A 23,603-nucleotide genomic window follows, 5' to 3' on the forward strand; every position below is an offset into this window, starting at 1 on the left:
CTTACCATCTTGTCTTGAAATGAAAACTAAATAGATCTGAGGATTATGTGATTGCCCGCATCTTTGTACTTGACCTACACCCCCTGCATCACTTGGTATCATAACTGGTATGTCTAGTTAAAGCACACCGGTACTCTACCCTGAGTAGACCACCGGAAAACTTTTTCAATGTAGAATTCTGCTCCATAGAATTTCATCTTCAATAACTTCTATCTTGGAACAATTGATATGCCAATCCAGGGCGTTCTCTTGCTTACATAAATAGGCGTAACAAAGCACAAATATCTAGAAATCAAAACAATGACAATAGCCAGCATGCATGGCCAATAAGGTCACTTTATATTTGCTGTGATGTGGTTCAGAAGTGAGGAAATTTGGGCAGTGGCGGGCGTCATAAAAGCAGTGTGTGAATCAAAGACGCGACAAAGACCCAATTACCATGTATACAATGTCTAATACATAGATAAATATTAACATAGCCACCCCTGTGGACAGAAGCAAACACCGGATAACTACAAGCATGCTCTGCCAATCAAAGAAGTGGATACAAAGTGCTGCCATTCCCTTAATTGTCAAGGTCACAATAGATGGGATTGGCTTCAAGCTGCTCTGCAAACTTCTCAAGGACGTCTTTCACATATTCCCGACATTCATCCTCCACCTGTGCAGGACTCTCCCCACTTTCAACTTCAGAAAATACTGCATCATAGAGAAGAGTTGCAGCTTCATTGGATTCTACAGGTGGCAAGCCCAAATCTTTTCCATGTTTCTCAAGGAAACTCCTGATTAGCTCTGTCTTCCCTAGCTCATCTTTTCCACTCTTCTTTTCCTGCAAAACCCTCTGTATGACATCATTGAATTGCTTCTCATCTGCCAAGAGCTGCAATATTTAAACTGAAAGCCATCAGAATTTACCCAACAACAATGAAGTAACGATTCCCCAACTACATGGAATCAGGTAAGCAAAAACTTAATTATTCACATTATAAGATTTCCAAAATTATATCCAAGTTTTTCAACTGATCTCCTAGTCCCTTAAGAAAGGAGTTTTGTCACCATGGATACTCATAGAAAACCTCTCTTTTTTTTTTTTGAAATGGAAATGATAAAAAAAGTTAGTAATTACGCATAAAATTCAAAAAGTGAATGCTCTTCATATGAGGGATACAAGAGAAGAAAAAAAGATTAAGTTCATGATATACCTTTCTTAGGTCAGAACCATTGACAACCTTGATACTCTGGATGACAGCAATATGTTTCTCAGTCAATGCATCCGCTATTTCCTGCAGAATTGGCTGAAGTAATTCAGCAAATTGTGCTTGGCCCAATTCTTCTTGCCCCTCAGCTCCATGCTTTTTTAAGATGTCATTTAGCAGAGGAAATTCTGTTCAAACAATAGTTAACCTTTATCAATTTTTGTTGGAAATGAGCACAAATATCAGATATTAACAAGTCTATGGTAAGTAGTAGGGGTAAAACTGTGTAACTCTGTTGCTGATCTGAATCCTACTCTTGCTTCTGGATTTAAGACATGTTAACTTTTTTCTCCAAAATCTCCATGAATTACAGTATTTGTTTCCGCATGGAAACACCAAAATCCACAAAAAAATAACTAGCACTCTTTTTCCAGGGAACAAGCTAAGTGACCAAAACCGACTCTAGTGTGCTAATAGGTATCACTGATTCATTCGGAAACTCTTGAATGGATGCATGCTTGCCACCGATTTACATACCAATATGCAATCATTCATCATTCATTCCAGTTAGGATGATGGTTACTTAGTGTTTCACTGAAAATAATCAATACTGCAAAAGTAATGGAAATATTACAATGCATCCATGCAATAATCATTGAGAGAGTTTCCATAGACACTCGATTATGGTATTTTGACACCAATGTGACCTGTGTGGACGGTAGACTGTGATCTTGATTTAAAACTCTAATAAAAAGGGAAAAAGGAGAAACTTCACCATCATATAGAAAATGACTGAATCTAACCAAAACTTACTATTATTGAATGAAGTGATTCTGGGCACTTATGTCAGATACTTCTCCAGTCATGAATTAATATTCCAATACCTCTGTTTACCTCCCAATATGTTTATTCTCTTGATGTTTCGTTCTTTCTTTAATGGTAAACACATAAATCAGATTCCAATACTACGAGAGTCAGCCATGTAGCAGGGACGTGCAGTGTTTTGAAATGTTTTTGCCTAATTTCAGAAGCAATAACAGCTCCCAAAGCAATGAGAGAGAAGGGAAACAAGAAGCTTTCGTGTTATAACTTTAGTCATAATGATGATGCTGGAGACAAAACTGCATGCTCAAACCAAGTAAAATCCATGAATATGATGTGTGAGTTTATGCTGCATGAACATTTCACATTGTGCAAGAAGTCCATTTCTACATAGCATGCTATTGTAGTGTTCAAATTATGGTGTCAAACATGCCCTTTCAGATGACAGGTGACCGGCACAAGTGGACTCAAAGAAGAGATGAAAGAACTTATTCTCTTAATCTATCACTTTACAGAAACATATTTTATTGGTTAAGGTATTAGATGTTTGATCCATAACTGACTTTCACCAATTGCATTCAATTCGATCACATGCGATCAAAGTTCAACAGACAATACCATACATTGACTCTACACAGCAAAAGATAGGGAAATGGATGTAGTAACCTGAAAAAGGAGGAATCCCCATTTCCACTCCCATCTGAACAAGTGCTTTCCTTATCTCACTCTTGCAAATCTTTCCTTTATCTTCTATATCCAAATCAGTAAACAGATTCTCTGCTAACATAGCATAATCATCTTCATCCTCCAAAAACAGCTTTAAAGTATTCCCATCCAATATTGACACCACTAGGGGATCATCTGAACCATATATCAATAAAAAAAAAATCAATAATTAAAATAAACTCAAGGCCAAAAAATGAAAAAACCCAGATCAGGAAATCACCATATAATTAAACTATGCCATACAGTTTAGCTTTTAGATAAAAAAAAGTCAAGAAAAAGAAACAATTACATAAAGTCAAAATAACCCAGATCATAAAATCACCCAAAAAATTAAAATTGCTAAAAAGTTTAACTTTTCTTGATAATCTTAATCATCTAGTAATCCAGCTGACTTGGTCCTCCCTGACCTTTCAAACCATCAGCAATGGCATAGATGTAGTCAGACAGAACCTTGGACGCTTTTTCTCCGGAGAGCTCCTTTCTGCGGAAAGTAACATCATCATCGCCTGCGCCGGCGGTGACACGAGAAAGAGCGGAGGCTTTGACTTTTTGAGGCAATGAGAGGCCAAAGAGAGAGCTGCAGGCTTTGGAGTCAGCGATTTCGAGGAGTTGAGCTCCCGTTACGCTGCCGTTAAGTTCGGGCAAAGAGAGATTGAGTGATCGTAGATGGCTTCCATCAAGCACCGTTAAACCTCCTTCAGACATTGCAAGAGAGAGAGAGAGACGAGATAGTTTCAGTTTCAGACAAAACTGAGAGAAATACTGTTTGTAGACTATATTGGTTTTGTTTTGTACGTTTGTTTGTTCGCTTTTATAGTTTGAGCGTGCATTTTGGTTTGGGACTTATATTTTGCTAAAATATCACAAATGCCCTTGTTTTTTTTTTGAAATATCAAGATTTTATTTTATTTTTTGAAATCTCAATAAATATTATTATTTCATAATTTCTTAAACCCTAAGACCACCTCTAGTCTTATTTAAACTTGTGATGAGTAATAGTTTTATTATTTGAAATCAATTATAAGATATTTAATTTTATTTAATCGGTTTAAGTAATATAGAGTATCGGATTATAAAATATCTATTGATATTTTTATGTGTTAAATTAGATATAAAAATAAAGAAAAACGAAAGATCGATTAGTTGAATAAAGAGTTACGGGGAAATGGAGTCAAAAGAATTGCTTATTTTTTGAGCAACTCTAACAATTGCTTTCACCATTTTTAAAATTTTTTTCCCACTTCCCTTATTACTAAAGTTAATAATTCCTTCCCATATAAGATATCATGTGCTTGGTGGCTTGTATGTAACAAATGGTTCCTTAATGTGACCTTGTCATATGCAAGTCAAATTTTACAAGTTCTTTGTTTCATCAATCAAAATCAATTAAATTTTTTTAAGTATATGATTTTTTATTAATAAGTATAGGAGCAAAACAATTATAATAAATTTCAATATTTATATTTCAACAATTTAATTACAAACTAACAATAATTTTAGTAGACCAAAAATGTCATATTTAACAAGTTTATCAATTAATTCATTTAAGACCCGAAAAATATATATACATTGTTGTACCATTCATGGCAAATGAAGTGATTTTTGTACTCAACTTAGTATTTAACATATGTCTGATTTAGTCTTAACTAAAGTCTTCTTTCTAGAATATATATACTTTTTCATTTTTTTGGTTAATTTTATTTGTTCTAAAATATAAAGGTAGAGTCTTATACCTTTAATTTGTTGTAATTTAACAAAGGAAAGAAGGACAAAGAGGTAAGGGGCCATGAACGTGGGGAATGGGCATTGCTGAAGACACCAGAGTCAAATGGGTTTACGCGGTTTCACGCATTGGTTCATAGGAGCTTCAATATCATTTGGGCCCACTTCGGTGTAAAGTCCACTTCCAACTTTTAGGTCTTGATATTATCCCAAAAAATAAAAAATAAAATGCCCTCTTCAATATTTGAAATCATAAACTGAAAATTTGAAAATAGTGGATATTTTAGTGATTAAGTAAAAAAGATTGATCATATTTTAATTGATTAGGAATCTACAAAAATGGGATAGATGTATAAATATATAAATTTTAAATTGAACCGATAGACTCTATCTATAAATTATTGTTAAGATTAAAAATTTAAACATAAATAAATAATCAAAAAATTAAATAGATAAAAGATTTGTTTTGTTTTTTTATAATATTGTGCGGACTCTGTCGCAAAAATGAAGTGGATGGAACTAAATTGTTCTTTATTTGTTTTTTTTTAATGTCGAGAATTGTTAATTAGTAATTTAATTATGTTTTCTTTTCATATATTAGGTGGAGTTTGGAATTATTAAGTTTTTGAATATTCTACTTCTGTTTTCGAGTTTGGGATGGCCTAGCTCCTTGCAAGGCCGAGGTTGCATCCTTTTGTTAATGGGTATTAATTGAAACCACAAACTGATTTTTTTGTTTTTCTTGTATAGAGGCGTAGAAATCATGGGGCTATGGAGATAGGGATGCTTCAGCCTTTTTTATTTTACAGGAACCGTCACCATAGACTTGAGTATAATGAAATTTAATGTTGATGGATCTTCACTAGGAAAATCGAGTAATGTTGGCATATTGGTTGTTATCTGTGATGAGAGAGGTAGGCTGAAAATCATGTTTTCAAAAGTAATTGGTGTTGTGAATTCTAATGTGGCTGAATAAGCAATTAGAGAGACTATTATTATTATTTTTACTGTCTTAAAGTGGTCTAATTCATCAACCAATTAGGTTAGATAGGTTCTTAACCCAAACACTATACTATGGAAGTTAGGCTAAGTATAGGTGTCAAGTTGTAATGAAGATTATTCTGTGAAGGGAATATTAGAAAGAATTTGTTATGTTACAAGCATTAACTGTGCTCTACTATATCTATTCCCTGCAGGCGAACCAATCTGTTCGGATCAAACAATAGGGTTCCGTTTGGATCAAGTCACAAAGGAATTCAAGATTGTTCGATTGTTTGGTCGGGAAGGGATCTATCTCGATTTTAGTGAGTGTGAGGTTCTGACATTGGGTCCAGACCCAGAGGTTTCGCGCAGAAAGTTAGGTGAAGCACCTTACTCAGTCAGTTTATCATCAGCAAAATGGCCTGTCTATGTTAATGGGGCAATCTATTGGATGACTAGTTTCAGGAGACACCCTTCGGAGGCAATCGTCTCCTTCGATCTCCATACAGAGAAATTCAAAGCAATCCCACATCCGAGTTGTCTGGATAGTGACCTTAAGAGATACGAGGTGGCCTTAAAGCCTTTTGAGAAACTTTATTTGCCTGGCTGAGTTAACTAATGCTAACAAGAAGATGAACATATGGATTTTCATGAAAGATTGCAACTCATCACCAGGTTTGAATGACAACATGGGAGCTTGGGAGATGCTGCGTTCTATTGATTTGGAGATTAGGGTACACGATTGGCCAATAAGAATTCCAATTGCGGAGCATAAGAACGGAATGCTTTCTACCAACTATTATGGATATTGGGTGCAACTATACAATCCAAAGAGAAAAATGTTCACGAATGTGCTATCGCATTGAAGAACATTTGCTCCTACTGCATACTTTGAAAGTTTAGTCCCTCTATATGCAAAAACAACATGGGTTAATTAGTATTTGATATGGTAATGATTTCATTAAAGAAAGTTTTGCTTTCATTTATTCCGGCAGTGCAACTCAATCAATAACAGTAAACCCCTTTTTTTTTGCATTATTCTTTCACCTAATAACCAAGGAAAAAAAGAAAGAAGAAAAACCAAAGTTAAGCCAACTCATCAAAAGTAGGAGAATAATGCAGCATTGTCAAGCATCAGCATAATAACTCAAATTACATATGATCTATGCTCAATTATTGTACTTAACTAGGCTTCTGCTCAAGATTAGAAAGAACCCAACAATCTCGGGAACTTTGCTTTAGTTGTTTGTATTTATACAGTTTTTTTCGAGTCAAAATATTTCAATAGTTTTTATATTTGTGTACTTTTTTTAATTATTGTGATTTTGAATAGAAAGATTAAATTAAATAAAATATACAAATATAAAAATTATTGAGATATTTTGATAATCTTTTTTGTTAATACTGATGAAATATTTTTTACAAGAAAGTTAACTACATTATGATTCTCTTGTGAATACAAATAGAATGTCCGTATAAGAAAATGTTTATGTAAGTTAATTGATGAAGAGTTTGAAATGATGGATGTTAACATGAAAGTGAATAAAATCTTGATAACACTCATTAATTGGAGTCATTTTATATATATTTTTTAATTTTCAATGTTATGTTCTAATAATTGTACCTATACATATATACTTGTATTTTTCTGAAATCTACCTCAAGACTCAAGCTTTCCTTGCATTATCAAAATTTCCAATCTAATGTACTGGCAGGGGAAGTGAATAGTGATAAAAAAATAGAGCAAAAGACAAAAAAAACCCAGCATTGGCATTACCGCAAGAATAGAAGTATAAAGTCCATCGCCGCCTGTACTGACAAGAGGGAAATTGAGAGAAATAATGGCAGGCCGCGGCAGAACAAGCCGGCAAAACAAGGATAATTGGCCTCAAGATCTTCTCCTTTCGATCTTGGCTACCCTTCCTGCCAAGTCTTTGTTGCGATTCAAATGCGTGTCCAAGCATTGGCGATCACTGATCATCAACCCTGGTTTCATCGAACAACATCTTGAAAACCAACAGAAAAAAGAGTACCCTCAATTGATATTTGCCTCTGGAACTACAACCGAAATAGTTTTGGGATCCGTGGACATCGTCGATGTTGAAGTTGATGATGAAGAAGGAGCAAAGACCAGGAAAGGTTTCAAACGAAGATCTTTGAATATCTGTCATCTTCCACCTGATGGTTACTGCATGTCCAATTCTTGTGATGGAATTCTTTGCTTCTTTGGGGAAACTAATGTCTTTGTTTACAATCCCGGAACTAGAGAGTTTCGGATTCTTCAGATGGGAAAGAAGAGATCTTCCCGTGGTCCTTCCTACTCTTCTGATTGCTTCGGTACGCACTTTTCCCTTCTCTTATGTTTAGATAGATAGAATTAAAGCAAGGGTGTTCACTAGAATTAAAGCAAGGTCCTTTTTTTTCATGATGATGGTGTCTCTTTTTGTGTGTGTATGTTTTCAAATTCATCGTTAGGGCGGAATTCTTTGGGATTTAAAGGTGCAGTGTTTTATTTGTGAAAGGCAGCTGATGATTTTTCAGTATGGTTGCTGTGTACATGGCCTTGATATTCAGAGTGTATAGGAATTGTCTGTTTTTGTTTTGGGTATTTTGTTTCTGTGGGATGATGGACTTTTAGGGGAGATGCTGTCCAATTTTTTGTAATTTGGGGAGTATGCGTACTTAATCCGATGCATAAACCTGGAAATTATGTCTCTTGTATTGGCCATGGGAGTGATGATTTATCACACCCAGATTTAATGAATTCCACTTCCCTTTCAAAGATAAAAAAAATAGTGTCAGCTGCTTTAGCTTTGATGCAAAGCTAATTTAGCTTTGTATATTGTTTGTTGTATAGAGGATAATCTTTGTCTTGAATTTTGAGAGACAAAGGATTCTGTATACTTCTGTTAATGTTCCTGAATAAAGTGATTGCAAAGCAGGGGATGCCCAGGGTGAAGGGCTACATGGCCTGGTTAGAGGTTTTTGAAGTGCTTTCTGTTTCTTTTGGGTATCTTCTTTGCAGGAAACTAATAATAGAGCTTATTATGATATCTTCTTTGCAGGACAACGATTTCCAGCACATCAATTAGTAGGGTTTGGTCGTGATCAAGTTACAAAAGAATGCAAAATTATACGATTGTTTATACCTATAGAGGAACAAGAAAACCATATTCATGAGTGCGAGGTTTTTACATTGAGTTCAGATGCTGGGGCTTCATGGAGGGCTCTTGGCGTAGTTGGTTACTTCATTAGGCCAGCACAACAACCTGTCTTTGTCAATGGAGCACTTCACTGGATCCTTGACGTCAGACATGCTAACCCTTCCGAGGTGATCGTCTCCTTCGATCTCCATACTGAGAAATTCCAAGCAATATCGCACCCGAGTTGTTGCTCAGAAGCCTCAGATCGTCGTATGCAGCATTTTATGGGGTTACTATCTTTGAGAAGCTCTCTATGTCTAGTACAATCAGAATACAGGCTGCGACTGAATATATGGATAATGAATCAAAGCAATGGAGTTTGGGAGAAACTGTTTACTATTGATTTGGGATTGATGAATTATAGAACTCCATTGGCATTTCCAATAGCAGAACTCAAGGATGGAACCTTTTTTGTTTCCCATTTTGGGGAGAACTTGCAAATATATGATCCAGAGAGCCAAAGTTTTAGTGAAGTATTGATACAACATGAAAGAAGGGTTGTGTCCTATGCATACTCTGAAAGTTTAGTCCCTCTTTATGGAGAGCCACTGGTGTATTGATCGAGTTGTAAATAATATGTATTAATTTTTTTATGTGAAAAGCTGGAATTTGATTCATTGCTTCAATGAAGTCAGCAAAAAACTACCATTTTTGTGGTGCTGGTAGGGCTATACGACAACCCAGTAGGCAGGCATACCTGCCAATTCTAAGTAGAGTGTCAGGACTCCTCCCCAATGGATCTCAAAAGCCCGACCACAGCAGCCAGTAATTACCCAATGTCAGCCAAAGACCCATCTGCAGGCCTTCCCTAGCTGTAGCAGACTCATGGTTAGACACCAACGTCCCCTGGCTCTTGTGGTGGCAGTATCACCGCTGGACCACAACCCCGTCCCCAATAAAACATTTCAAAAATCAGAATGCTATTTCATGTCTCTAGTTATTCTGTCTAAAGACTGTCCATGGCAATGCAATCTGATTTGGGCTTTCATCACAACTGTAGAGTTACAAAAACAACAGGCCGCACACAAATAAAAAGCCGCTTATGACACTCAGCCTATATTGCACAATTCACAACCATCAGGCTGAGTCCACCTAATAAAACAATCGATCCAAATGACACCTGTACGCATGGCATGCACTAAACAAACACCACACAACACAACCAGAAGATGAACTCCACTTACTACCAAGCAGAAACACAAAAAAGGACAAGCAACCTTTTCATATCAACATCAAAACTGATCCAGCAAAGCAATAGCTAAGAAGTAGAGAGAAAAAACACTGTAAAGATCGCAAGAATCATCACCCTGCCAAGCACAAGCCTTGGCAGCATCCGTCCCTCTTGACTTCATCCAAGTCTTGGAGTCCCTTTAAGAACCCTCAAGCCAGTAACGTAAGACTCCATTCCACGAGATAACGGGATTCACCGTGTCTCCCTTCAGCTTCGCTCTCAAGCCTTCCTCTTGTCCTTCTCATCCAATCTGTTGGAGCCACCGTATCCAGCAAGCACAAAACAATTGAACAAAACGTCAACTAGAGTCAACCTACTTTAAACCAGCTTCAGTTCACTCACGTCCCCATCCACCTCCACAACATCAAACAATCCCCCCAAGTATGACTCCTTCTCTCACCCCAATATCCACCTCCAAACGCCTCTCTCCTCCTAAGCAAAAATTAACTAGGCTCCTGCCCAAGAATAGAAAGAACCCAACGACGTTGGGAACTTTCCTTTGGCTGTTTGCATTTACAAGATTTTTTTCTTTAGCGCTGATGAAATATTTTCTAGAGGAGTTAACTACTGTACTGATTCTCTGGTGAATAGAAATCAAATGTTTTTACAAGAAAATGTTTCTGTGAGTTAATTGATGAGGACTCTAAAATGAAGGACATTGTCGATGAAAGTGAATAAAATCTTAATAACACTCACATTAGTACATTAATTGAAGTCATTTCATAATTTTTTTTATATTTCATAATGCTATATTCTAAATAATTGTACCTATATGTGTATATACTATTTTATGCATACTATCTCCAAACTAATGCAATGATCAAGAGAAAAGAATTTTAAAGACAAAAAACACCATTGGGATTACCGCAGTTATTTATACAGGTATTAAAACAAAAGTCAAATGGAAAGAGAGATATAATGGCAGGCCGCGACGGAACAAGCCTGCAAAACAACAAGGATGATTGGCCTCAAGATCTTCTCCTTTCGATCTTCGGTGCCATTTTTGAATATAAAACTCCACCGCATGCTTATCATCGTCAGAACTCAACTGATAGAAACCCCCGTTATGTAATTGCCTTCCGAGGTACCTTAATCAAACTAGATTCCTTTGCAAGAGACCTTGAGTTGGATATCCACGTAATTCGCAATGGACTCCACCAGACTACTCGCTTTGGGATCGCCATGAAAGCTGTTCGAGACATGGTTGCCGCCGTGGGTGATTCGAATGTCTGGTTAACTGGTCATTCCCTTGGGGCAGCCATGGCCATGCTGGCTGGAAAAACTATGGCCAAGACAGGCAAATTTCTGGAACCATTCCTGTTTAATCCGCCATTCTTTTCTGCCCCAATTGAGAGAATCAAAGATAAGAGAGTGAAACATGGACTTTGATTTGCAGGCAGTGTAATCACGCCTGGACTTGCTATTGCTTCTGCTACAAAGGGTATACATAACAATGAAAGGAACAATGGAAATAGATATGAAGAAAATTGGTTTTCTGTTATATCTGGGTGGATCCCATATGCTCTGACTACATTGGTTACTTCGAGCACAGGAAAAAGATGGAAGAGATGTTGCGAGGTTAGCAAGCCAGCACTCTTTGGGAGGTCCATTTCATGAGTATGATGGGAGTAAAAGGAGTGGAAACTGCAGAACCGCTGCATCTGCTCCCTTCAGCAAATCTGACAGTGAATCTAAATCCTTCAAAAGATTTCATGCGAGCTCATGGGCTATGCCAGTGGTGGAGGCCTGACCTGAACTTGAAGGGCGGTGTTTACAAATACGAATAGTTAATTTGGGGATTAAGGAAGCATGCATTTTCTTCCATGTATGTCCAACTACTGCTTTATATTCACAGACCAATTATCTAGTGAATAATTGTTATAGGATTTTAAAAAATAAATTAGAAAAAAAAAAGGGAGAAAAAACTAATATTTGTAATTCCTAATAGTTTCCTTGGGTTTGAGGCTTGTTTCAGCCTTGGTGTCCTGTCCTGTCTTTCGCCTTATAAATGTAGCATTTGCAAGCATTTTGTTACAACATTTACTATATGAAGTTTTTGTCAAGCCAATTTAGTTTAGTTTGGCAGGCAATGAGATGACAAGTTAAGAGCTTATTATTAAAACTGATCATAAGGTTAAGCCATGGCTTTATGGAAGATCTTCAATAATTAACTTAACAACGTGATTAACACAAACAAGATTCAGAAAAAGGCCAGAGTTCTTGTTTACCCTCGATGCCAAGACACTTTAGCAAAGAATATATGTGCTCTCAATTTGTGGACACGCATAAAATTGATTCTCAAGGATGATTATCGAGGATTCCTTTTGTATATTTGGTCAAGTTTGTCAATATTCTTTTCTTCAATTCTATTTGATCAGGTTTACATTTTGTTATCGATAACCTATTAAGACTCCGTTTGATTAATACTTTTGTTACTTATAAAAAGTACAAAAATAATATTATAACTGATTTAAAATAAAATAATTAAAATATAACATTGATTATAACATAGTTAGTTTATATTGAAGTACAATCATGCCTTTTTTTCATCTAAAGAAAATTACACATTTAGTACATATATAATCTTTCAAAATAATTTATTTTTACAACCAAGTGTATTTTTTTTTAATTTTTTTCTTTCAAATCACCACACGTAATTTAAATTATATTATTCTTAAAGGTAAGTGATCATGGATATATGAGAATTTTAGTTAAATGGAGTCAAACAAAGAATGGAGAAGATGCCATCTCCAAAATTATTGGTCCTCTACCAAAATTTTCAAACTAAGTTGCACCATAGCTTTTGACTAATTAGATACTTGATCATCTGTGGCAATCAAAGACCGAAATAAGCTCCAAAAATTAAAAGGAAAAAGATCAAACCAGCTCTCGACTTGAGGGCTCACATTTGTTCTTCCGTAACCTTGTCTAATGTTTTTAAAATACTACCTCAGACTGGTTAATTAAAGAAGTAAATAGACAACATTTGGGCCAGAGAGAGACACCATAAAAAAAAAAGGGTCAAAGAATAAAAGAATATTTGAAAATGACTTCTCTTCGGGTTCGCATGTGTTTTGAGTCTCCATCAAGTGGCCTACAACTAGTAATTCTCCAAGACAATGTAGGAGTTGCCTAGCCAATTTGATTGGCCGGGCCTTAGTTTTTTAATTTCCTCTCTTCTTCGTTTAACTGACATACGACCCTGCCTCCCTTGACGAGGCAATAATTCTCCTATTGGTTTTATAGAAAGCAAATTACCTGATTAATTTGGACCCTTCATATAGAGAAAGATAAATGATTCATCAATGACATCAAATTTTGGAGTAGTACTGTTGAAATCGGCTGTACCCGACAGGCCAAACCTATAATTTTGGCGTAAAGAAATTATGCCAAAAACTAAAAAGACTAGCTTTATGCAAGCATTTCACACGGCATTTCCACAACGTCATGCTCCAAACCCAAACCAGTAGGGGCCAGGTGAGGTGATTCTTCAAATTTGGCTTTCGTTTTTTTTAAATGAGAATCTTAAATGTATAGGATTATGGATATATGAGAACCTTAGTCAAATGAAATTAAATACAGAATAGAGAAGAAGCCATTTCCAATATTAGTGGTAATCTACCAAAATTTTCAAATTAAAAGAAAAAGATCAAACCAGCTCTTTACTTGAAGGCTCACGTGTTCTCCTATAGCCTTGTCTAATGTTTTAAAATACTACCTTGGACTGGTCAACTAGAGCAGTAAATAGACGACGCGGGCGTCCTATTTGGCTTTGTTGCGCTTGCCGTACTAGTTTCTAACCCAGCATGGGCATTTTGTTTTGGAAAAATGGCTCCAACTTCTGAAAGACACAGCGTCTGCCGTGCTTGGGCATTTCAAAACGGCGCGTGAGAAGCTCGAACAACCACAACTTCTGAAAGACACAGCTTCTACCGTCCTCAGCTATTTCAAAACGGCGGGCGTCCTTTGCTATGACAAGCTCGAACAGCCACAACTTCTGAAAAACACAGCGTCTGCCGTCGTTAGGTATTTTAAAACGGTGTCATTTGCTGTGAGACGCTCGAACAGCCACAACTTCTGAAACAGCGTCTGCCGTCGTTAGGTATTTCAAAATGGAAGCTCGAACAGCCAGTATAAGTAATTCCTTTGCTGCTCATTTCCAAGAACTTGATCATATTTTGGCTGACTTAAGCAAATTTGAGCAATTAATCTCTCAGATAAGTTCAAACAAGGATAAGTTTCGATTTCTCTTTACTTTGCTTAAAGAGTCACGTGTGGATTCACTATGTTTAGGTCTCTGCAAACTTATCTACTACGAGCCTTACACTTATCTGCAAGTTACATCGTGCTTCAATGAAATTTTCAATTCTCCTTGCTTTTTTTTCACCTCAGAAAGCACAATTAAAAAAATGAAAGATACCCTTTTAGTTTTCTTTGAAAGCCATGTGTCAGATCCTTTTCAAAACCATGTGTCAAATTCAAGTGCTATAATCTTCAAAACGGTTTCTGAGTTCTATACTACTGGCCAATGGCCAGAGTTATTGAATATTATGTTCCAGTATATGAAGCGTGTAGAGTGCCGTCAAGAGAATGTATTGATGCTTTTTAAAAACATAGCTGAGAAGGGAAATTCTGGAAGGATAATTTCTCATTTACCTACTTTCAGGTCCATCTTTTCTGAGCATATGGGTAGGCATATGAATTTAAATATTAACAGTGATACAAATTTGAGGATTACTGCAATGTCTGCTTCCATTAGTTTGATCGAATTTGTTTTAACTGAGGATACAGTTAAAGACTTTCAATGCTTATTACGATTGATGATGAAGATTTTAACTGATGGAGTGAATTTTGGATTAGACTCAATGGCTGAGGATTGTTTAGAATTGTTAATCAAATTAGCTAGGATAAACCCCAACTTTTTTGAGGGCCAGTTAGGAAAAGTTTTACAATTGATGTTGAAGATATCAATTGAAGATAGGGGTGATATCAGCCATTCAGCAATTGAATTTTTGATGTCATTGGCAGAGAAGGCTCCAGATATGATAAGAAAAGAGACCCAATTTGTAAAGAGGCTGTTTGAGGAGTTGATTTATTGGTTATCCCATATTAAGGATGATGATGGCAGACTTTGGGAGTACACAAATTCTTTGTTTGGAAAAGATTGTTTAAGGAGGTTGTGTATTTTGTTGGATGACTCGATTTTCCAATGGATTTTGCGCCTGTTGTCATATTTGTGGCGTAGTTCTAAATGGGAGGAGCGACATGCTTGTCTCATTGCTATTCCAATAATTAGCAAGGGCTATTTGAAGGTTTAATTTAATATGTTACGTTTAATTCTTATTTTGCTGGTTATTATTTAAAATAGTTTTTGTAGACATGCTTATTTATTTGCTTATATTTTGCTTTCATTTTATTGGTGCAGATGAAGCAAGAAAATTTTGAAGAGTTAGTCACAATGGTTTTGGAGTCATGTCATGATTCACATCCCCAAGTTAAATTTGCTGCTATTAACTCTATTAAAGAGTTGTTTGTGTGCTTGGATCTGTTTTTGGAATATCGATGTGAGGATATAGTTGTGTTGACATTACTTGATTTCCTGAATGACTTCCAAAATTATCAACTTCAGGTATGTCTGTCTGTTGGCATTTGATACTCACCTATCCGGGCATACCCCTCCCTGACAAAGAAGAAAAAGAAGAAAAAATTTGAAGTGTTTGGAATCTCTGTTTACGCACAATGTTTTGTAAATGTTCTTCATAACTAATCATGTCTTCTAGAAGCAATAGCTTGGTTTCGTATAGTCATTCATCTTTTTTATCTTATGTTTTCATTTAGTTGTAAACGATAATTTTGTAGTCATTTTTGTTCTTTGTCTGTGACATAGGCCCCTGCTGCTTCAGCAGTTCTCATCTTCATTGTAAATGGCAACCGAAAATTCCTAGATATATATAAATGTGGGCTTGTAAAATATATCTTATTTTCATTGACTTTGTTAGTATCCGATTTCTTTGTTTAGCTGTAAACTTTGTTTTTGTATTTTCATCCCTGTTTTCTTGTGTGTAATATAGGAGCGTGCAGCTTCGGTAGTCCTTAATTTCAGTGAAGATGGTACCCTTAACATCATAGCTCCATGGCTGGATAGGATCGTGACTGGAGTTTTTATACTTTTTCAGGTATGTAATCTTTCACTCCTTTTAAGTTTTAGGTACTCCTTCATACATAACTTGGAGATCACATCCCCAGCTGATTGTTTTCCTGTAAAAGACCTCATAACTCCTAGATATTTGAAAATAAAAATGGTGGTTGTTAAATGGTGGAAAGGTTCAGAGCGAGAGAACATCTAGAAGGTAGTAGGAACAGCACTTTTCTTCAATACATCAAAATAGAACATGTCATATGCGGCTTTTGTAGGATCTCCATGCCCTTTTGTCTCTAGGTCCATGAATAATCCTTGGTCAATTTATTAAGCCATGCATTTGTTTTCCTTAAATGATAAAGGAATTAGTTTAGAACACATGATATTATGTATAGAAATTTCTTTGTCTTGCCATGCATAAGCTCCGTTTTTCAATTTTATGTACTTTTTTCGCTTTGCAGAGTGAGTGGCAAATGGTGCAGGAGGGTGCTTTGATAACTTTGCTATCAGTTACTCATGCACTTTGGGTACTCAAGGGCTTCTAGGGTGTTCTCAGTTTTACTCTTTTAAGTTTTAGTGCTTTTATGTGACATGGGATGCTTTATAATAGGAGCACTGGCAGAGGCATTGCCCGGGGCCATACCCGAAGAAATTCTTGAATCGATTAGAGGGGCTTGTCCGGGCACATTATAATGATGTGATGCCTCAGTTGCAAGCTATCTTGGTGGATGCAATTAATCAATCTAAACACATGCTTCGTGCCAAAGCTATGGAGTTTATTCTTTTGAGTGGATTGGCTGTTAGGGAGGTTGGACAGGTAATGATTAATGATTTGATTCAGTTTTTGCAATCAAAATCTAGGTTGTCAATTATTATCTTTTATAGAGTATTATTTTTGAAGTAGTTAGGAATTTTAATGATCATATGAAAGGACACAAAAGCAGGCCGTGTGAAAACAACTAGCCAGAAATCACAGGGATAACAACAAACTTACAACCATACATGCGTTTAGAAGCTACAATGCTAAGGGTATAGCCTGATTCTAACTAAGGTGGCCAAAAGAAAAGTTCTATTTGCAGTAATCGGCATTATTCTTGTGAATAATTCTCACCTTTTGCAACTGACAAGTTTCTTGTTATTTGTACATTATCCAAGTACTATTTCTACATTTAGAAGACATGAGGAATTTTGACAAATAATATTTTTTAATATTAAAATTTGCTCTATGTTCTAATTGTTTCATGACCATCCAGAAGCATTAGGTTTGAGCACCCAAAGGAACCTTTAATGCTTAAACTCTCAAACTATGGGCTTGTTCACTTTTTTGAAGTGTTTTCTAATATAGATCTTAATTTTTTTATCAGAATGTGTTTCATGAAGTAATTTTAATAGCTTAATCTTTTGAGACTGGAAACCCTTGTTCTCCATTTCCTTTCTCAAAAATCCAAAATCATTTAAAAATATTTTGAGTCTTCCAGAAGACTGGAAACAGGGGCTTTGGAATCTAGATATATAACTTATAATATCTTGTTTCATTGAGTAAAATGTGGAGATGAAAATAGAAAACATTTTCTTACAATAAATGAGCTTTTACCTTTTTCATTGTTGAACGATAAACCATTGCCACTCTATGTTCCAATCATGGGCATTTGTTATCAAGTTGGGAATTTTCAAGTTACTCTTTCATGCTCTCTTGGAAGACCATTACAGCTAAAGTGGTCTACGTTATGCGAGGGAGCTTTTTAGACCCAATAAAAGGCATTTACTCCAGAAGGCGCAAATATTTGCATCTTGATTGAGTGTCCGTTCTGAGTACTTTTTGTTTAATAACAAGCCAAAACTTTTCTGCTTGGTGGTGAGGATTCTACTGTTTTCCCTCCGGTAAAACTTTCTTACTTGACCATTTTTCTTTTGTTCTTATGTGCTGCTTTTCAGTTGAAGTTTGAAATCACTCTTGTGAGATCTTGGTTTTTTGTTAAGCTCACTTCTTGTTCTTATGATCTGTTTGTGGGGTTGTTAATTGCCAGAAGCCTTAAGTCTTTTGTCCCTGCTCCCTTCCTTTGGGCTGCAGATCTTTTTGTAATTATCTCATTATCAATGAATTTTATTGAATTGCTGAGCCAAAAAAACAAGCCATATAAAGAGAATTTGGAGTAGATTTGACATAATTCTCTTCAAGGGAGTCTCCAACAGGGATTAGTTTATGGTATTTAGTTTGATCTTGGTGAGCAACTGATAACTTCTATGTTTCCCTGAGATTTAAATGGATTTCTTGTGGAGCTGTGGTCAATGGGTTTATTAATTTTTTTTTCCTTCATCTACCATGCAAATATATTCATTGCCAAACTGTTTCCTTTTCACTGCAAGATTACGGGAATCTTGATGTCATTGGAAGGATTTCAAATGGAGTTGGATGATTTACTATTGGGCCTCATGTTACAAGTATGTTCTAAAATTTAGAGACACCACATTGATAGGTGAATGATTTTGTGTTTGTGTGCCTTTTATGTGTGGACTTCTTATGTAGGGTGGACCTTATATTTTGTAGGTTTGGGTGAAACTTTTCAATCGCCTTCAGCAGGATTTTCTTCCTTACCTGAGTTCTTTCATTCCCTTTTTGCTTCAATTTGTTCAGCTTAAGCCTGATATAAGCACTACGTCTTCTGATGAAGAAAGGTCTGCTAATTGTTTTAGATGGTCTTAAATAGAAAATTAAGTGCATTTGTTTGGATTTTTTTATTATTATTGTGAACTCATTTCTCCTTCTTGGTTATTATATTTACACATAAGATTGTTATGCAAAAACTTCAAATGGATAAAGATTATTTATTTATTTATTTTCTTGTCATACATAAGTAACATAACTGAGCGGTTTGCCTTGTAACCTGTCAAAATAAGCACTTTCTAGGATATCAGTTGGAATATTATATTGTGTTAGTAAAATGCCTTTTTGGTCAACTTTGACTTATTTCAATAGTACCTCCAAAATGATGTTTCCTTTGAGCTTTAAAGGGTCTATGTTGTTTATTTTCTATTGAGACTATTACACTTGGTGATAAAAGGATATGGATCTGGGATTTGAAAGTTGGGGCTTGCGAAATGTTAGTTGATTTTGCTCACTGTTTCAATGAAGAATTCTTCCCATGGATCGATCAGGTTATTTTGATTTTTGAATTTTTTCTTTTTAGCTTTCTGTGAAAGCCTAGATTGTAGGTTACTAAACTGCTTGAAACAATGTAGGTTACTACTACTTTAGTTCCCCTTCTTAAATTTTATGTCCACAAAGGAGTTAGGGCAGCAGCTTTTGCAGGTATGACCTTTACTTTTTGCTCCCTTTCATTTGCATCTCTTCCTGTATTGCCTCACTTGCATTCTTGGTGGTTTCTGTCTATTTTGTTTAGCCATGCTGAGTCTGTTACGTTTAGCTGGCAAGAAGGGGCAATCTCAAGGTCATAATATTACATATTTAAAACAGTTAATTGATGACATAATGCCAGCTTTGCTGGAGGCTTTACACAAGGTCCTATTTTTGTCTGGGTCTTCATTTGTCCTGAATGTTATACATGATTACTTGTTTGTATTTAATCCATAGCATTTATGCTATGTTGATTTTTTTTTCTATTATAATTTGCTTGCAGGAGCTTCAGGTAGAAATTTGTGTGAGGATGCTGAATTCATTGAATGAATGCATACAGGTTAGTGTCATCCATCATCAGCTAGGAAGTTGCATGTCTCATGTATTTATGCACAACTCTTGTTGTATTTTAGGGAGCACATGCTTTTGTAATCCCCATGAATTTTGAATTAGTTCTGATTGTCTTTTTGTTTATTGACCTATAAACTGCAAGCAAACTTTGGTTGGGATTTGTAAAATGCCTGAGGTGGTGATATCATAATTAGGACATGGTTCATAAGCTCTGTATCTTCTATGAGTGGCCCTCTTTGTTAGCTTTTGCTTGCCTGTTAAATTTCCTTTGTGATATATGTTGACAGAATCTATGGTCAATCATCCTGCTGATTCTTTGAAGTCCTGAAAATTTTGCCATTCCTTCTAATGTTTGTTATGTGTTATTAATTCTACTGAATGGGCTAGTCTTTAGAGGAAGAAAATTAATGATGAAGTGATTCAGTAATTTGGAATTTAAATACTTATTGTCGTAGCAATTGAATATGACTGAGCGTGCTGAATTATTTAGCTTACTCTTGATGAGATTGTTTTGTTTTGAGCCTGGAAGGTGTTTTGTGGATTTGGTTGCTTCTTTTGTTAGGGTATATTGTCTTATACCTCTGCAAGTTGGTCCTTTTTTTTTTTTTTGGTTTCTGAAGGTGGGAACTCTTTCATTTCCTCTTGATCAATGAAAGCTGCTTGATAAAAAAAAATGTTGGTATTACTGATGGTTGTGAAGGAGTGAGATGAAACTTCAAAAAGAATAGAAAAAGGAAACAGAGAAATGAAAAGATGAAAACAGTTAATATCCCCCTGTTACATAAATAATTGTATAACCATCGTGTAAAATGTGAAGCGGTAATTCAAAATGTCATGACAGTTGTTATGGGTGATATTAGCAGTGACATTTTTCTAGGTTTTTGTGCCATCGAATTTGTTTTTTCTTTGAGGTGTTAGCAGATATTCTACCAGATACGTTTACCGACAAAAAATTAATAACTTGGCTTGATTTATATCTAATTTCCTTTTTCCATTTTTGGTTATTGTGGTGGTTTGCTTAATTCTGTGTATGATGTTGTACTGATCTTTTAACTTGAGATCTGTCATGGATCATCTATTCATGTTTTCTTTTCCTTTGAAGGTAGTTGAGCTTATGCTGATGCCCTCTTTCTCTATCTGTCAGATTGCTGGACCATTTCTTGATAAGGGCCGAGTAAGGTGCATCTTTGATGTGATTAAACAGGTGATCAGAGGTAGCTCAGCTGGTATACAGGAAAGCGCAGGAAGGGCTAACGCAGAAGGCTTTGATGCAGAAAAAGGAAAAAAAGTTGTGGGACATACTGACTTTGACGCAGAAAAAGAAAAAAAAGTTTTGGGACATACTGACTTTGATGCAGAAAAAGGAAAACAAGTTTTGGGTCCAGTATGTTTCTATTCCTAATGGACTTTTGGTTATCAGTTAGATGGATTATATTTTGGTCTCATCTTTGTTTGCCCTGTATTTCTTCTCTTTGTCAAGGTTGGTAACTTGTTGGGCACTTTGATCATAACATTCAAGGCATCCTTCTTGCCTTTCTTCCAGGAGCTTACATCTTATGTAATACCTATGTGGGTGAGTGCTTGGTCCTTGCTATATTTTCTGCTTATGTGTGTATGTGAATTGCTTGTGTATTAACTGAGTAAGCAGTCTCAATTGTTTCGGTCCTGTTCCCTCCCCTTATCTTCTGTATATCACAGCATAAACAGAGGTGATAGGCCTCTGACCTGGCTGATTAAATTTCTTGATTATACAGAGTAAAGATAAATCAGCAGAAGAAAAGTTATTTCCCATTCTTATATTTGATCATGTTGTAGAGCATTGTCATAAGGCAGCTCTTAAGTAAGTGGTTTCCAGCTTAATTATTGTCAGAATGCCAATTCTCAAAGTCCTTTGAGGTATTTATACTGAAGTTGGTGGGACTGGGACAGGTATTATGACACATATCTTCCTTTCTTATTGGAAGCTTGCAATGATGAAAATCCTGCTGTTCGTCAGGTTTGTGTTCTGATCATAAATAATTGCCTTGTGCTTTAGTCAATAGGATTGCATTGAAAATATATGTTCCTTGTTTTTTCAGGCAGCGATTAATGGGGTTGGTGTTTGTGCGGAGTTTGGAGGATCTGTATTCAAACCTTACATTCCAGGTTGCTTTACACTTGCATTGCTGCCTTTCTCACTTTAAATTATTGCCTTATTAGCTTCTATAAAATGGTAATTTATGTTTTCTTTTTCCTTCTTTATAGAGGCCTTCTCGAGGCTGGATGCTGTTATTAGACATCCTTCAGAAAATGATATTGCTTATGAGAAAGCTGTTTCAGCTCTTAGGACAATACGCAAATTTCATGGGGATAGTGTAGATGCAGATCAGGAATCATTTGTACAATCGCTTTGAAATATATCTTGCTCATGTTTGATGCCTTGATCCAACTTCCATCTGCTGAGTCTGCGAACAGCCGAAAGCTCCAACACTAGATTTGTAAACAGTGATTTTCAGCTTAGTGGTTTTTTTTTTTCTTTTGTTTATTTTATTTTATTTTCTTTCTTTTTATTTTTAGCTACCATTGAGCCCAAAAACCGACTAAGATCCAAGTCAAATAAAAAAAATAAAAAAAAAATAAAAAATACAACAAAAAAAATCGATATCATCTATAACATAACATAGCCTATAACTATCTATTAAAAAAGGTTCCAATGGGATGCCCAAGAATCGAAATCTGGCCCTTCGTTGGTTTAACATATGGCGTGTTGAAGCGGGGGGTTTGGTAATGTGTTTTGGGGTAGGGTTTGCTTGGGTAGGTTGCATGTCTGATGCTTTTAGACTTCTCCTTGGTTCGGCTTGCGAGGGAGGCATGCTTAATCATTTTTTTTTATGTATTTTCTTTCCTCTATTTCTAGACCCACATGAGGCTTTTGGTTTTTCAGGATGTGGAGCAAATGGATATGCGTGGCCTGAAATGGGTGTCGTGTTTGGGTTATTTGATGCTGTCTTCTCCATGTTCATCATTGACCTGCTATTGCTCTTGTTACTTGTTTTTTGGGTTTTCATAAGTTTTTACCGTTTTTATCAATCTTGCCTTTGGTTGTATTCCCTCTCCCTCGACTCGCTGTGCTTCTCTATATTTGGATTTGTATGCATTTTCTCTATTTAGCGCAATGGTTAGGGTTTTTTTGGGTGTAAAGAACTTCGAACTTTCAGGTTGTTCAGTTATCTTTTACATAATGTCTTATTTACTGTGCATTCCCTTTTATTGCCATGTTCCTCTCAATTTTATTTTTATTATCTTCTTTGCTATTATTTATAGGTTTTTTTTTATTATTTTTCTTTCCTTATTGTTATGTGGGGAAAATGGATTACACAAAGTTTCAAAGCCTTGACACGTATTGTAAAGTGTTTTCGGTTACTTTCCTTTTGGATTGCAACATTTTATTTTCTTCTGTGTTTTCTTAGTTTATTGATTTGCTTTTTAGAACTTAACCTTTATAGATATTACTTATGCAAGTTATTATAATTTTAATACCAAATTTCTCTTTAATAAACATACTTGTTTGCTTATGTCTGTGTTTCATGCGTTTCATTCTTGATTAATATGTTTTTCATGTCCAAAATTTTGGGTTAAATTCACTGTTTTATGGTGTATAAAATATGTCTTTGTCCATAAACATTGCTTATGTGATATTTATGATTAAAACTTTACTTAATCATTCATGAATATCAATTCATGAAAGTTGTAAAAATTAAGGAAATTAGTTTTGGGGATTTTTCATCTAGTAACAAAGTTTATTAGCTTTGAACTTTGGACTAATGAAATGAGTGGTAGAAAATGGAAAGAAAATAAGGAAAGGTTACCATTTAGCTTTTGGTGATATTATTTTAAA

At 35.6% G+C, this 23,603-nt stretch overlaps 3 protein-coding genes and 1 pseudogene across 15 annotated transcripts; 3 read left to right on the forward strand and 1 right to left on the reverse strand.

The window, feature by feature from the left end:
• Nucleotides 1-191: 191 nt before the first annotated feature.
• Nucleotides 192-3,541, reverse strand: LOC110415952 (calcium-binding EF hand family protein). Its single transcript, XM_021427745.1, has 4 exons — nt 3,152-3,541; nt 2,685-2,879; nt 1,203-1,384; nt 192-880 (listed from the first exon to the last, which is right to left on the reverse strand). The coding sequence occupies exons 1-4, from the start codon at nt 3,447-3,449 to the stop codon at nt 566-568; spliced, it is 990 nt and encodes a 329-aa protein (XP_021283420.1). The 5' UTR covers nt 3,450-3,541; the 3' UTR covers nt 192-565.
• Nucleotides 3,542-7,149: 3,608 nt separating this feature from the next.
• LOC110415300 (F-box/LRR-repeat/kelch-repeat protein At1g09650-like) lies at nt 7,150-9,394 on the forward strand. The gene is made up of 2 exons (XM_021426903.2): nt 7,150-7,784; nt 8,513-9,394. The coding sequence occupies exons 1-2, from the start codon at nt 7,289-7,291 to the stop codon at nt 9,208-9,210; spliced, it is 1,194 nt and encodes a 397-aa protein (XP_021282578.1). The 5' UTR covers nt 7,150-7,288; the 3' UTR covers nt 9,211-9,394.
• Nucleotides 9,395-9,763: 369 nt separating this feature from the next.
• On the forward strand, nt 9,764-11,668 carry LOC110415633 (GDSL esterase/lipase At4g10955-like; annotated as a pseudogene).
• Nucleotides 11,669-13,649: 1,981 nt separating this feature from the next.
• LOC110415008 (uncharacterized) lies at nt 13,650-22,954 on the forward strand. Of its 13 annotated transcripts, none has more exons than XR_002445067.1 (18): nt 13,651-15,193; nt 15,307-15,510; nt 15,953-16,057; nt 16,482-16,547; nt 16,631-16,837; nt 18,388-18,462; nt 18,569-18,696; nt 19,083-19,176; nt 19,261-19,330; nt 19,422-19,540; nt 19,659-19,715; nt 20,871-21,110; nt 21,207-21,299; nt 21,481-21,566; nt 21,656-21,722; nt 21,805-21,871; nt 21,971-22,203; nt 22,650-22,783. XR_002445067.1 is itself a non-coding variant. In XM_021426466.1 (18 exons), the coding sequence occupies exons 1-18, from the start codon at nt 13,994-13,996 to the stop codon at nt 22,874-22,876; spliced, it is 2,214 nt and encodes a 737-aa protein (XP_021282141.1). In that variant the 5' UTR covers nt 13,651-13,993; the 3' UTR covers nt 22,877-22,954. The 13 variants fall into 13 exon arrangements, 9 of the variants coding, with proteins under 9 accessions (XP_021282139.1, XP_021282141.1, XP_021282142.1 ...); XR_002445069.1 differs by having other exon boundaries at nt 21,542-21,566; XM_021426466.1 differs by lacking the exon at nt 21,971-22,203 and having other exon boundaries at nt 13,651-14,018; nt 14,910-15,193; nt 22,650-22,954.
• Nucleotides 22,955-23,603: the final 649 nt, after the last annotated feature.

This window comes from Theobroma umbraticum, unplaced genomic scaffold (genome assembly GCF_002168275.2).
Source record: "Theobroma umbraticum cultivar Fairchild unplaced genomic scaffold, ASM216827v3 scaffold_147.0, whole genome shotgun sequence".
NCBI classification, from domain to species: domain Eukaryota; kingdom Viridiplantae; phylum Streptophyta; class Magnoliopsida; order Malvales; family Malvaceae; genus Theobroma; species Theobroma umbraticum.